General features: G+C 43.3%; 1 protein-coding gene across 1 annotated transcript in view; it reads right to left on the reverse strand.

The window, feature by feature from the left end:
* The window catches only part of sspo (SCO-spondin), an 86207-nt gene that overhangs the window by 47011 nt on the left and 23734 nt on the right, over window positions 1-15462 (reverse strand). Inside the window, exons 38-73 of the mRNA XM_084340905.1 lie at window positions 15197-15337; window positions 14854-15036; window positions 14590-14740; window positions 13582-13741; window positions 13205-13253; window positions 12602-12703; window positions 12328-12455; window positions 11173-11293; window positions 10900-11027; window positions 10674-10815; window positions 10413-10580; window positions 10051-10231; window positions 9700-9775; window positions 9135-9156; window positions 8744-8864; window positions 8384-8597; window positions 8076-8217; window positions 7770-7943; window positions 6901-7089; window positions 6691-6798; window positions 6433-6588; window positions 6030-6188; window positions 5777-5941; window positions 5486-5677; window positions 5188-5310; window positions 4701-4830; window positions 4369-4494; window positions 3229-3320; window positions 2755-2958; window positions 2461-2631; window positions 2022-2277; window positions 1836-1882; window positions 1236-1406; window positions 992-1126; window positions 258-394; window positions 17-111 (exon numbers count right to left, since the gene is read on the reverse strand). Of these exons, the coding sequence (XP_084197031.1) occupies window positions 17-111; window positions 258-394; window positions 992-1126; window positions 1236-1406; window positions 1836-1882; window positions 2022-2277; window positions 2461-2631; window positions 2755-2958; window positions 3229-3320; window positions 4369-4494; window positions 4701-4830; window positions 5188-5310; window positions 5486-5677; window positions 5777-5941; window positions 6030-6188; window positions 6433-6588; window positions 6691-6798; window positions 6901-7089; window positions 7770-7943; window positions 8076-8217; window positions 8384-8597; window positions 8744-8864; window positions 9135-9156; window positions 9700-9775; window positions 10051-10231; window positions 10413-10580; window positions 10674-10815; window positions 10900-11027; window positions 11173-11293; window positions 12328-12455; window positions 12602-12703; window positions 13205-13253; window positions 13582-13741; window positions 14590-14740; window positions 14854-15036; window positions 15197-15337 (5059 nt within the window). The remainder of the gene's footprint in view (window positions 1-16; window positions 112-257; window positions 395-991; window positions 1127-1235; window positions 1407-1835; window positions 1883-2021; window positions 2278-2460; window positions 2632-2754; window positions 2959-3228; window positions 3321-4368; window positions 4495-4700; window positions 4831-5187; window positions 5311-5485; window positions 5678-5776; window positions 5942-6029; window positions 6189-6432; window positions 6589-6690; window positions 6799-6900; window positions 7090-7769; window positions 7944-8075; window positions 8218-8383; window positions 8598-8743; window positions 8865-9134; window positions 9157-9699; window positions 9776-10050; window positions 10232-10412; window positions 10581-10673; window positions 10816-10899; window positions 11028-11172; window positions 11294-12327; window positions 12456-12601; window positions 12704-13204; window positions 13254-13581; window positions 13742-14589; window positions 14741-14853; window positions 15037-15196; window positions 15338-15462) is intronic.

Below are 15462 nucleotides of genomic sequence, written 5' to 3' on the forward strand. Positions count from 1 at the left end.
AGTCAGTCTTACTCACCAGTTGTTGCAGTCTGTGGGCACAGTGTCTCCTGGTTTGTACTGCTCTCCATCCACATCACAGCGACAGTCAGACTCTCGCACACACACACCATCCTGAAAACACGGACCAACAACATGGCTGTGATTATTGTATGTGTCTGTGTGTGTGTGTGTGTGTGTGTGTGTGTGTGTGTGTGTGTGTGTGTGTGTGTGTGTGTGTGTGTGTGTGTGTGTGTGTGTGTTTTAGCCACCCCACCCACCTGTTGGACAGTTCCGTGTGGACACTGGCAGCCTGGTGTGCAGTTCCTGCTCAGATTCATTGTGAGGTCTGTACACGACACTGCTCCCCTCACACACTGCTTCCACTCCTGGCCTGGAGGACACACCCTGCCATCTCCTGACACAGCAACAGAGTCCATGCAGAGATCAATGAAAACCCTCTCAGTGTAATCAAAAATTAACAATCCGAATCGGTTTTTATCTGATTTGATTTATAACCGAACATCCAGTGTTGTTCAATACTCAAAACAGAGACTCCTTTTTGCAGTGAATCACATTATTTAGCCTGCACAGGCCTGAATCGTGAACAGTATATACTGTATCATCCATTAACCTGGCAGTGAAATCAATATTACTAATGTCATAAATTATGCACACAAACTTTGTGCCCTCTTTTTTCTTCCTCTCTTTTTTAAGCATTTTCTACATGAGTAGAATTTGATATATTAGAATACTAATGACGATTTTGTTTTTTTGTAGTTCCCTATGACACCAGTGAAATTAAATCTAAATGAATTGTTAACGCTGTTTTAGCACCTTCAGGACCTTGAATTGTTTTCCTTACTGACATCTTATTGTTCTTTTCTTGTGCAGAAACATCATTTAATGCAATAAATATGTAAAAATGTTGTATCATACCTTCTAGTACCCACTTATACAATTCTGATATCAAACATGACAATACAGTTATAGATGAGTGTGGGTCTTGCTGTACCACAGGGCTGCAGGTTACAGGCACTGAACTGCTGAGCAGTGCCGTGGATTCGGATGGGCCCGCGGGTCCGGGTCCTGTAACCTCCTCCACACGTCACTGAGCACTCTGACCACGCACTCCATGGCTCCTTCACACCTTCAGACACATCACAACTACGTTAACTTTTTGTATATTTGAATCTGTGGTTTGTTTGTTTTTGAATGCACACAGACATCAGATATAACAGGCAACTCTGAGTATTTACCAAAGCAGGGTTCAATGCTGCAGGTATCAATCCCAACTCTGTCTCCTGCGCAGGGACGACCCCCGGAAGCTGGAGGAGGATTGGTTCCTGAACGATACCGCCTTCGAACACCAACATCACATGTTCGACTGCACGCGCTCCACTGGGTCCAGCTGCTCCAGCCACAGTCCACTGAGAAACACACACACAAGATAGAAGATGGGGAAGGGGAATAATATGGAAAATTCATCACATCAGATTGACTGTACCCCTGTACGGTCTCCCTGTACAGGATGTGATCGACCATATGATCCTTGAGATGTGATGTCTTCATCTTGTTTTATTTTACTGATATGTTGTGACTGTGAACAGTGACTTTAACTTTGATTTGTTTATTGTTTGTTGTGTTGTTGACTTTCTACTAACCCTCATTTGCTGGTTATATGCTGTTTGTTTAAGTGTTTGTCTCTCTCTGTCTTTTTTGTTTTTTTATAATATTTTATTTTATTTTCCAAAACCAGAGGAAATGAGAGACAAATGACGAGAGCAGAAAAGACTTGAGGCAACAAGAGTCAAGGAGAGACTCAAGCAAATTCAAAACTGATGAGTAAAGCCACTCACCTGAACAGGGAGCTGTTCCGCACTCCATCTCTCCATTAGTGCAGGTGCTGTTTGAGGCACACAATGCAGAACAAGTGGCATTTGATTTCAGAAATGGCCGTACATTGCAAAAACCAAAACACTAATTCAAACTTTCAGGCAAACTGTAACCATCGATATATAGACAGCAATTTTTGCTGACAGTACCAGTTATTGCAGTCATCAACAGGCAGGGTGCCACCTGCTGGGTACGTTTGCCCCTGGTGGTAACACGGGCACTGTGCCAGGGGCACACAGCTGCCGTTGAACAGGTAGAAGCCCAGGGCGCAGTAGCAGCCGTCGTAACAGGCGGTAGCACACTGCACCTCTGTGGAGGTCATGTCCAAACACACCCGTGGACACGCACCGCCGTGAGCCTCACACTCTGCTGCTGTCATGTACACCATGCCCTCTGGACACACACCTGAGAGGAGAACAGTGGGAATCAGGACTGTATATTGGACATGAACACATTTATTGAATGGGGTGTATAATATAAAAAACAGAAATGTACTTGAATTTAATACAAAGCAACACAAAGACAGTTTTACACATATTTGTCCCCGGCCTTTCAGAGCTTGAGTAGTAAAAAAAAGTGGTGCAGTACCCGAGCAGGGGTGGGAGTTGCAGTCTCTAGTCTGTATGTGTGGCCCGGGGCAGCTGCTGCCCCCATGCTGTGGGGAGGGTGAATTGCAGAATCGCTCTCTTGTTTGGACACCAGAGTCACACTCTGATGAGCACTGAGACCACAGTGACCACTCTGACCAGCCGCCATTCACTGGAAGTACACAAGTATAATCAGGTTTTTAGTCTTCTTTTGGACACTATCACATTGTTTGTGGAGGGAACAGACAAATTATGGACATTGTGGTTTCTGCGTGTGCACCTATGTGTGTAATACCTGGACAGTGTACAGTGTTACAAGGCTCTTGCTCCTCGCTGTCCCCATCACAGGTAGAGTCCAGGTGCGTGTGGTTGAAGGTTGTGAGCGTGCCGTTGCAGCTGCGGAAACGTTGTCTGATTCCAACGTCATCTACATGGTTGAAACATGTCTTGCTGCACTCTGACCAGCTGGTCCATTTCCTCCAGACTCCATCTGGTAGCACTGCACAAGAGGAGGACAAAGTGAGCATATAAGCCACAGGCAACTATGACACTGGCCTGAGACTGTAACTGAAGGAAAGTTTGACTTTGTTCAATAATACATCACACCTTTATCAGACGGGCTTGATTATACTGTTTGACCTACTATATAACAACATGTACAGTAATTAGACAGAACTCAGTTAGAATTATTTTGGAAAACAAAGGTAAGACCATACAGTGTGACAGCATTAGTGTGACTGTTGTGTGCCTGGGTTGTGAGTTGTTGTACCAGGGAGGCAGGGGCTGGAGCAGCGGCGGGCCTCTGAGGAGTCTCCTGGACAGGGCTGGACTCTGACTTCTCCAGCTGGGTTCACTGGAGACCTGTGGAGACAAAGTCAAGGTATAACAACTATTGTTCACACTTTATAATGTCAATCAGCAATAAATGGTAAATTTATGGTTCATCAAACTTTAGTTAATAGTTACTTCACCGCTAGCAAACAATGAAATGCTTTATAAATCATTTATTAAGCAATTGTAAAGGTTTATAAACATGAGTTGCAGCTTTATAATGGCCATCCAGGTAATATTTAGAGATGAACTACACAATATTTACTACGGAAGCCCTAAGGGAACATTTTGGTTTTTGTAAGGCTCATTTTTCAAAATGTTTGTTTCTGTAATACTTGTTTCTGGAGTTTTAATTTCTCCATGCATACTAAACACAAGATACATCTGTTATGTGTTAGCAGGTTATGTAGCATTACTGTCATGTCTTTAGGAACGTGTCACACTTGGTGCTAATCTGTGGTGCACTTCAGTCTCTTGTGGTCAAAATTAGTATTACAGAAACAGACACACAAAATGAGCCTTTAACAAAAATACATTTCCATGAAAAAGATTTTTTTCCACTCATTTTTATGCATGAAAACCATTAGCATGAGAACCATTCAGCCATTTATAAAGTATTATAAATATAAACTGTAAATTTACAATAAAAAATGTAGAGTTTGTAATGTAAATGGTTTATAAAGTATTTTATTCTTTGTTGACAGAGATGGTTATTATAAAGTGTTACTAGACTCTTGATCCAAATTCAATAGGTGGTTAATGAGCAATAAAAAAAAAACATAGTTTAATTTCAAGTGCATTAACACATTGTTAGAAAGTATTATTAGTATAAGTATAAGTATGAATGAACTCAAGGTAACAATACCCTAAATATGCACAAACCAAGAATTTAAAAACTTGGTAGAATATATAATGTAAGCAGTTAGAATATATAATATTACTGGAGTGTACAAAAGACAGCAAACAAGGGAAATAAGTACAGAATAAGATGCAGAATTATTGATTAAATTATATATAATCATATTTGTGTTGTGAAAAGTGAAATGAGGCTGAGATGATCATTTGATAGCTGGCTCACCTGTAGCGTTGCTGTAGCCCCAGACCACAGGTTACATCACATGGTGACCATGACGACCAGGCTGACCAACGACAGGTTGCCACACAACTGGAGTCGTCACAGGTGACTTGTCCATCTCTACACACACTTCGGGGGCAAGAAATATGCCTTTCTATTAGTTTTTTTGGTACACTAATCAATAGTAACACACAAATAAACTAAAAATAATTTTGCATAACTAAAGTTAATTTAGAGACTACAATGTTAGTAAGCATTTTACAAATATGTTCAGTCTTAAATACCAGGCTCTCTATCAAAGAGGAAAATAATAAATGAATGAGTGTGTCTGTCACCATGTGGTACACTGGTCCTTGCTGACCGTCTGTCCAGGCTGCAGTGTTTGACCGTCCCAGAGACAAACACACTGGCTGGCATTCACACACCGCCCACCCTGAAGGTACAGACCGTCAGGACAGCGACAGCCTGAAGAAGACACAGTTAAGGTCCTAAATGAGATACAATCATTCTAGAATACATTATCCAGCATTACTTCAGTTGTGGATTGTGGTTTTTAAAAATATTTTGTTTTGGTTTTTTTTATTTTGTCTAAAAAAATGAATAGAATGCACTAGAACTACAAAACCTGCCATATCTAACCAGCATTATGAATTCAACCTTATAAACAGAACAATGTAAACATCTATTCATTCACTGTGGCACTGGGTCTCTGAAATGTACTGAAAATGACATCAAGCTCTCATTACCTACATAGTAAATCAAACAGTGACATCACTCTACACACTCCCAAAATGTCACCCCATCACCCCCTCTGTGTCCTACCCAGTATACACGCTGCGGTGCAGTTGCTGGTTGAGCTGAGGTGCGAGCAGGTAGGAGGACAGGGCTCAACCCTCCCAGCCTGGCAGTCTGCCTCTGTCACCAGCACCATGCCGTTGACGCAGCCTGAGCAACCAATCAGAGAACAGATATAATTCAGACAGTTCACAGCCTTTATCATACAGCAATGAAATATTTTAACTGGTCAAGGCATTAGACTACCATCCTCAGGCTGGAAGAAAAGAACTGAAGACTTTAAACACCAACAGCAGAGCTGACTGTTTGGCAGAGCGTGAGTCACCTGTCTGTGTGCCGATGTCTTTGGCGCAGGGCTGGCTGTTGCAGCTCTGGCTCTGCAGGGTCATGCCTTCACAGTCCCGCCCACCATTCTTGGGAGGAGGAGCAGAACAGGTTCTGTTCCTCTGCCTGACCCCACCTCCACACTGAGCATCACACTCCGACCACTCTGTCCACTCTGACCAGTGACCATCAACTACAAGAGAGGACAGGGGAGAATGAGACTAAGAAAACCATCGCATCAGATATTGTAGATGTGAAAGATGCATCCTGATATCATGTTCCAAGAACAGACCTGGACATGCTCGAGGGAAACAGCCTCGACTGTCGAACTGAGCTCCACCACAGGCCCCTCCTGGCAGAGCTTCCCTCAGTATGTCTCTTTGCCGAAACAAGGAGCCCAGACCACAGGACACACTGCACGCACTCCACGCTGTCCACGGGGACATGATGCAGTCCACTTGAGGAGAGGAATGGAGATGAGATGAGATGAGATGTTTTGTTCAGCCTTATTATCACTTTTGAGGCGGGCATACTGTACATCTTACCACAGTCTTTCTCATCCGATCCATCCACACAGTCCTTCTGCAGGTCACATCTGCGGTCCAGGTGAACGCACTCCCCACTGGCACAAGAGAACTGCTTTGTGGAGCAGGGACTGGGCACCAGTGGGCCCTGTGGAGTCACTGCTGGTCTGGCTGTGGTGCCTGATAAAACACATGAACACAATAACAGAACTTTATTCAAGTCACACAAATATTTATCCAGGAATAAACAATAACTACTTATCCAAAGCATTCATTTCATGTCATATTTTGCATGTGTGTGAGGTCATGAAACTACAGTATATGTGTATATATCTTAACTATGGTACCAACTTCATCAATAAAACTTTTCTCCATTGACAGTGCTCATTATATTAAAGTTCTTCCTCTAGGCTGTGATGCATACCACAGCGTTCTTCATCTGAGCCATCCAAACAGTCTCGTCTGCCGTCGCACACCTGTGCCGCGTCGATACAACCAAAAGACCGGCATGCAAACTGCCCCTCCACACAAAGCACTCTGGGTAGGCCATCATCATGGGTGGTTGTAGCAATCCAGGGGGCTGTAAATGAAAATAATGGATAATAATAATGGAGGTTACAATATACTTCTATGCTGTGGAAATCCATGGTTCCTGTCTGGTTGTAGGCTGTTGTGTTCTCACCTTTTGTGGTTTGCAACCCAGGTCTTCCAGAGTGGATGGATGTTGTGAGATGCAGTCCAGGTTGACCCGTGGTGACCCCTGGGTACATGGATGTTCTGGTCCAGTTGCCTGTTTAGGTGTCACACCCAAAAATGATTTATGTTAATTTCTCGGTCGAAGCCCAACAATGAGTGAAAAGTCGATTTGATCAACAGCAGTGTGTAACTGTACTTGAGGGTGTAGTCTTCTGAAGTCCAGGTTGACCTGTGACCCCTGGGCTGGCCACACCAGGAACCCCACCTTGGGACCTGGTGGTGTGGAGGCCTGGGGCACCTGTTGTACTGTCACCATGGAACCCTGGTCTCCCAGTGGAGCTGGTCTGGTTCTGTAGCCCAGGAGAGCCTCTGGTTGGAGCCGTACCTGAGGAGAAACAGACATGGAGTAGAGAAAATGGAACACCAGGGAGTGTTAGGCCCCATTCAGACCAAAGCAGGAATTGCAGCAAGAGTACCAGTCATCCCATTAGCTTTAAAGAGGTCATATTACGCTTTTTGGGTTTTTGCCTTTCCTTTATTGTGTTATGTAGCATTTTTGTGCATGTAAAAGGTCTGCAGGGTGATCAGACCAGCTGGTCAACTATATTGCTCTTCAAGCCGTTTACACTAAATTTATCTTTTTTATGCTTTTAGTGTGTTGATGTTATTATTCTGCATTTTAAGTCTGAGTACCTTGAAAAGCGCTATATAAAATAAATGTATTATTATTATTATTATTTATAAAATGACACTGAATATACTTTACTCTGCATTAATCTGCACAATTGTTGCCTCTGTGGAATAGCTGCTCCTCCCAAGTCGGGAGCCGAAAACCAGGTGCTATCCAGGCAGAGTTCAAGGACCAAGCGATGAAATCTCCCAGTTGTGCGCTCCCACACTGATGCACAACCCTGTGCTAATCACCACAATGCCTGATTTAGTCTAAATGAGGCCTTAATTGTTTTTACTCACTTTAACACATAAGGGGACTAAAAACTGGTGCCGTGGGATGACTCAAAATAAGTTAAAATTACATATGACCAAACAAAGCTGAGCTCTCACCACAGTTGATCTCATCAGAGTGGTCCTTGCAGTCCGGTTGACCATCACAGAGCACAGAGACAGAGACACACTCATCACTGTGCCGGCACGCAAACTGGCCTGGCTTACAGCGCTGCACAGTCACTTTTCCGCCACCAGAGGGAGACGAGGTCACACTGCTGGGGGTCACCAGCTCATCTCCAAGAGCAGAAGGAGAGATGGCTTCATATTAATACTGATGTGAAGTATGTGGTTCAGTGGTTTTGTAAAACTAAGATTTTTTAGATCATTTTGCTGTAATCTGGGTGTGGATACAGTTCACTTCCTCACCTCCTCTGCAGCCGAGGATCTCAACACGCAGGAAGAAGGTGTGTCTGAACTCCACAGGGATGATCCGTAGGTAGCGAGCTCTGACCAGCCGATCGAGCCAGCGGGTCACAGGAGTCCGACCCACCATTCGCACCTCAAACACCTACAACCAGACAAAGATGAACCTCCACATGAGCACATAATGACAAGAAGAATCTCTCATGTATGAACACAATGAATGAAACACTTCATCATATTGGACATACTGTATGTAAATATAGAAAAGGCCTGTTAAATATGGCTCTTACTGTCTAAATTACTACAAATACCTTAGCAGGGCCACCAGGCTTCCCATCCTCCGTGTAGTCTGTGAAAAGGCTGCTGTGCAGCGCGAAGGCCAGCCGGTATTTAGTGAGGTAACCCCACATGCGTTCACTACCTTGAGTCACCACCCCTGATAGCCATGTAGGCTCCAGAAAGTCCACCTGAAAATATGGCTGGGGATCTGTAGGCACTGGGCTCCATCCAGGCTCCATAACCTGACTGCACAGACGATATTTGTGTTTGCTTTTTTATTCTCCTTTCCAAAGAATTAACAGCAGTACATTTAAAAGGCTTTGCAGGAAATCAAATGTTCAGGCTGCGATATGCTTTAAGGGCGACAACCATACAAAGACTGGATCACTCACACGTTTGGGATGATGTTCAGCCGTCCACCGTCAGCAGGGTTGTTCTCACGATGTGACGATGAGGTCAGCTGACCATATCGAATCCTCCCATCCTCCAGTCCAAGGGGAGAGGAGCAGATGCCTGCAGAATATGAGGAATTTTTAAACCATCCATCAAAACCAGTTTGGCAAACTGAACACTTCAAACACATGAAAGCGTTTGGTCTGCAGGAATATCCCCTTTTTTTAAAGCAACATTGTGTAGAAATTGGCATGTTGTGTGATTTGAGTGCAACATCACTATGGTAAATACAAATCCCAGGTGTGTAACAATGAGTCAGACATAATGGAGATGCTAACAAGACACTGTACCATCAACATGATTCTGAAAAAAACTGCATGTAACACTCACCACGATATCCTGGGCCACCATCCTGTAAACACATTAGAAAAAAGTGTATATGATGTGTACCTTTATTAACACCTGCAATCTTTGAGTCTTGAGGACTCAAATAAGGACATTCAAGGGGATGTCATCACTGATTAATCTTTCTTTAAGCTAGGCTTGTTTCTGTGTTATATTACAGTATGTCTAAGCATGTACAGTGCTTGTGTTCCTAGGTATCTATAACTAATAAGCGCAATTTTACTTGTGTATCATATCTGTGAGAACCTTTGCTTATCCATTACTCTTAAAGGAACAGTTCGCTTAAAATTGAGAAGTCGTCATTATCTACTCACTATCATGCCGATGGAATGTCAGGTGAAGTTTCTCAGTCCCCAGCTACTTCAGTTGTTTAGGAGAATGCTGCAATGCTGTTTTGTGGACTACGCAACTTCACCTGACTGTCTATCAGCATGACCGTCAGCATTTTTGGGTGAACATATCCTTTAACTTTAGATCACATTAGGCAGAAAAGAAAAAAAGCAGAGGTTGGAGGCACTGATGATAATAAATACATTACATGCTTGCTTACTGTTGGTTTTACTGCAGGACGAGTGACTGTAGACATGTTTGGAGTCCTGAGAGGAGCAGGAGTGGGTGTGTGTGGTCTGTGAATTAGCAAACAACAATGAAGAGAAGTTAATACACATCTTCTTGATTACTGTTGTATTTTAACCCTGTATACAGTAACCCACACAGTCTCTGTAACATGAGGAATTCAGAACAATTACATTACAACGCCAACAGAGAATGAAAGAAGAGCTTGATAAACAGAGATGAGACAAAAAGTAAGAAGCAGCATTCACAACAGCATGATTTACCAAAGACTACAATAAGTACATCTATTACCACCACTGCTACAAATAACAATATTACCCTTCACCTGTCTGACTGGGTAGTGATGTTGTCGTGGGGATGACAGCCGGTTTCATCCTCTCCTTTCGGACAGTGGGCGACCCCGTCACAACGCTGCCCTGCTTCAATGCAGCCCCCTGGTGGGGGGCAGGAGAACTGGCCAGCACGGCAGCTGCGTGGACTGGTGGCAGTTGAGGATGGCTGAGTACCTGCATGTGTGGAATGGTCAGACTATGTAAGAATGATTCTTTCCTACAAAGGATGGCTAGCAGTTATCTGTCAATAACATCAGTGTAAGAGCATTTCCTTTCTAACACATCTCAGAAGAAAAAAAACTAAACTTCACAATTTCACAGTTCTTATACAAGTTAGTTAGTTTGGACAGCTTACCACAGTACGTCTCATCTGATCCATCCCCACAGTCATTGACCCCATCACAGACAACTCCCAGTGGACCTGCTGGCACACAGCGACCGTTTTCACACTGGAACTCCTTCTCTCTGCAGCCACCTGGAGTGACTGGGGAGGGAGGAGTGGGGGTCGTCAACCAGTGGAGACCTGGAGGAGAGGAGGATAGGAGACCGTTTTTAAAATCATGTTAGTACACAAAATTATGTGATACCAGCAAAGTAGCATCAAACATCTACTAACCATCTCCACAGCCCATTATCTCAAGTCGAAGGTAGATGCCATTCATGAAGTCGTGTGGCAGCAGGCGGACAAACTGAGCCAACACCATCCTGTCCAATCGGCTCTCTGCAACCCCTCGATCATCTTGGTTACCATTGAAAACCTGGAGGGAAAATGGTAACCATCAGTTTCAAGATGGCCTTCAGTGTATATGATGTAAAGCTGCAGGACTTGTTTGACGTCTAACCTTGGCTCTGGGCCGTGCATCAGTGACAAGCTCTTTGTAAGTGAGCCACTGTTTGCCATCCTGGCTGAACTGGAGGTAGAAGCTGGACACGAAGGTGCCAAACACACCACCACCCTGAGTCAGCACACCTACAGAAGAGCCGAGAGGTGGAAAGCATTTTATTTGATTACTGATATACAGGACATATTCTCACATAGGAATTGACCTTCAGCACACAGTACACTAAAACCAGCATTTCAGTCTGTGCTTGCTTGATGGTGCGTGAATGTTTACCAGTGATGTTGTATGGTTTCAGCAGGTCTATCTGTAGAAAGGGGCTCTGTGTGTTGCTGTTGTGTCCCTCGGGCCTCCTCTGTGGTAGGTCCTTATAGTCCTCAGGTTCTGGACTCCAGCCCTGCAGATAAAAGGTTTACAGATGTGTTCATGTTGCAGCAGCAATGCTTTTGAATTAAAATCCGACCTTAATTGATGGTAGAGATGGGAAAGATTTGCGTGTTGATGACTCACAAGTGGTCACCTCACCATGACGGCTGTATAATTACATCATGTGATGATTAAATTACCGTGCATTCACAATTTAAACACCATCCATGACATTTTGGTTTCATTACACTGAACAGCATTCTGGTGTGAGGCATTTACAACTGCTTGGTTTTCAGGCACTTCTGTTTGAGTAAATGCCAAGCAGTACTTATCAAAACCTTCAGAAAATCTACATTTCCCTTTTAAATCAACACTTTGACCTGATGATGGCGCTAGAGGAGAAGAGATTACAATTAATTTCAAGGGGCACATGAATGTCTGCATCAACAATCATGACAATCCATCCTACAAGATATTCCCAAGATATTTCACACAAAACCAGAAGTATAATGTTGCTGGTGACACTAGAGGTAGTGGTAGTCAGGGAGGAGGAGGATCACCAAGCACATTCAGATTCATCCCCAGGTGACCTTGAATGTCAATTGTGAAAAAAAAACAATTGTGAAAATATTTCCGCCTGGACTAATGTGATGGAGAGACCAAATGATCATTCAACCGACATTGCCATCCACAGAGCCACACCACTAGCATCGCTACGAAGGAAAGAACACGAGTATGATACAAATAAAGGTGCCTGGGATTGGAAACCAAAGGAGAAAAGGAAATCTTCTGACAAGCATGCCTTAAGCAAGAACAGACAGGTCCAGGAGCTAATGATATCTTTTAGAAGTAACTGTCCTCTTCAGTCATTTGGGCCTTGCTGATTAATATCAATAAATTAATTTGATCCATCGCTGACCTTCTCTCAAAGGTCAGGGTCAGCTACAGAACAGCAGTCTTGGAGGTGGTCTGGATTTAGCAAACCACTCATTTCACCAGGATGAACAATGCAAACAGCGGTCTGGTCATTTTGTATATGTAGATCTATCATTAGGCCTGGTGTACCTGGAGGTCAAGGTGGGGGCTCCAGCCATGGAGGCGACCTGCCTCAGGTGGGTGACCACTCTGCTGTGACGAGGCACTGAAACTGGAAGCTGGGAGATACTGAACACCCAGAGGAGACCAACACTCATCTGAAGAAAAGAGGACAGGAGGTGAGATACAATGGACATTACAGTCTGTGGAATTAGATAAACTCTTGAAAATTATCAGAGATGCTTAAACAGTCGAAGTGCTCTACCTGTGAAACTGCATGGCCAACTTATGAACTGACACTAACCTCCAGGAGGAAGAGGATATGTGGGAACCATAGGTGTAGTGCCCTCTGCAGGTTTGGAGGTCACAGTGACAGGGCTGATAGTCACAAGAATGGTGTCGTTTTCTCCTATGGGGTGTTGTAGAATAGAAAGACTAACATCAAACATCAATTTGTTTATCACAGCAATAAACTGGACTATATATTTAGAGGGCTGCAATTTAGTTGTGAGGGACTAAATGATCTTTATATAGCTTTAACATATCCTCACTTTCATCCAACTTTCTTCATCCTCAAAAGCTCTTAGTGCATTTATACGTTTATAACAAAAACACACTGAGCCAGTGTTTGATAAACTCTTGAGTCCCTTGCCAACCACCATGCTCTTGTTTTGAAGGAAAGGGGAGTGTTCCCCTCTCTGCACTTTTATATGGATTAAAAGGAAAACTGGACAGATAGGGTGAGGTGTGTAAGGTTAAAGATCAAAATATTTCCCTTCATTTATTGGGATCAACGTCATCTGTGTCATTCGTGATCACTCAGTAAAAACATCAGTAACCAATGCAAGCCATTAAAGAGGCAGACATCTAATCAGTACAGATAGCAGAACAACAGTTTTGATTTTACCTTGGCAGTAACAGCACCTGTCTTCCTCTCCAGGCACCAGACTTTGACCCTGCACAAACAAACTGACATTCAACATTTGACTCAGTCACACATGTGGTAGAGTTGCTATGAGACACTACTATGTAGAGGAAAGGATACAGAGGAAGTGGAGCTGAGGATAGGGAGAGTGTGGGCTGGACTGTTTACATGAGATAAGATTGAACATACTGTAGATGCACTAAAGGCAAACAACAGTCACACTTTCAATTAAATGTGCAAATGTACCAAATCATATTTTCATTAAACATGGGCACATACTCAAGCAGAAGTGAGTGCATTCACATAAATGTGTAAATGCACATGAGACAGAAAGACAGTCATACATGTCCTGTTGTTACCTGTGGACATCCACTGACGGCGTATGGACAGTAGGGGGAACACTGCACTGTGAGGTTGGGCAGGCAGTGACATAACAGGCAATGGTCTGACCTCCATCTGTCTCCCACAGCATGGGACTGACTCTGGTACTCACACTCATCACAGGGGTCTGTCTGGCACCTGCGCACACACACGCACAGAAAATGCATGCATAATTGATGGAATGCATATGTATTTACTTGTAAGTGCTTGGTGTTAGACACATAGAGAAAAAGCAATTTATTTAAAAGGAACCTGAACGTTGTCAGTCAATTCTGATTTACACTGCTCATTTGATTTTAACACGTTACGTACAAGAGGAAGTTATTGCCTTAGAGGGGCCATGGGTATTGTGTACAGAGCATAGCATCAGCATTAAGGTTAATCCAGGATGATGGCTTGGTAACAACACTTTATAATAAGCACTGTTGAGAAATGGTAAATTTATAGTTAATTAAACTTTAGTTAATAGTAATTTCACTGTTCAATGATGAAATGCTTTATAAACCACATATTAAGCAATTGTTTATGATGATTATAATACTATGTAAACAACTAACAAATGCTGACCTACAATCCCAAAGCGTCAGTATTTGACGAGTTGGAATGAAACTCAAAAATCAACTTTTCTTACAAATAGGACCTTTAATAAATGGTTTATACAGAATTATATTGTCTGTTAATGCTGAAATAAGTTTAATTAACTATAAATGTACAATTTATTAATAATGATTATTATAAAGTGTAACCCATTACTGTTCATTTTCTGGGGACCATGAATATGCACAGCAGAGTGGAAATATTGCCATTACTTAAGCTTGTGTTGGAAAAATGTAATGAGAAGGGAAAATGTCAGTGAGGTCACCAACATTTAGAGAAATGTTCTTATAGGGACCATGAATATAAAACAGTACAAGTGCAGTAGTGTATAAGATGACTAGTAGAAAAGAATACAGTTTGTAACAGTCCATGAAGAAAGGGCTACATACCGGCGGGCTTTCCTGTAAATTCCTCTACATGTTCTCCCGTCTCCATGCTTGGTAGGATTGTTTGGGCTGCGGAATGACCACTGGACACTCTGAACACCACAGGGCCCCAAACACTCGCCCCACTCAGACCAGGACGACCAGCCACAGTGCACTGCAGCATGACAAAGCTGACTATGTACTATTGCTCAGACCCAGTACTGTATGTCGGTAACACTCAACTGTGGATTGGATCTTTAAATTAAAGTATGTGTATTTGACACTTACCTGAACAGTCTGGGTTAGGCTGGCATCTCTGAGGCCTCCCTCTCTCACAAACACAAATCTCACAGTCCAGCTTCATCTGCTGGCCCGGCCAGTAGCGCACACCTGCCACCTCACACACACACTCCTCTGGTAACACACACTGTTGTATATGGTTCATCACCTGGCCCTCTGGACACCAACAACCTGAAGCAAGAGACACATGAAATGTGAGAAAGAAGTATGTGAGAAAAATATTAACAGGACGATATCAAAATAGCAGGAAGCGACAATTTATTTCAAGTGTAAAATATTCCAGATTCCCCCTGACTGACTGACTGACTGACTGACTGACTGACTGACTGACCGGAGGAGCAGGCTGCTGGTGGTTGATCACAGGTCGTCCCACTGCTGATGTGGGCACAGGACACCGGGCAGGGAGCACAGCTGTGTCTCACCAGCCCGATGGGACAGCTAGTGTTGGCACATCCATCATCAGGACAGGGTTCTGGAGTGGGACAGGGAGGAAAGGAGAGAAGGTCATTATTTAAAATCTTGTGATGCAGCTTAGCATTTCCATTCTGTTGCTACTGTGCATTTCAATCAGTTTGATTTAGTTTTTTTTTTTTTTTT

This window comes from Pagrus pagrus (assembly GCF_965226575.1).
Source record: "Pagrus pagrus genome assembly, chromosome: 20".
Classification (NCBI taxonomy): domain Eukaryota; kingdom Metazoa; phylum Chordata; class Actinopteri; order Spariformes; family Sparidae; genus Pagrus; species Pagrus pagrus.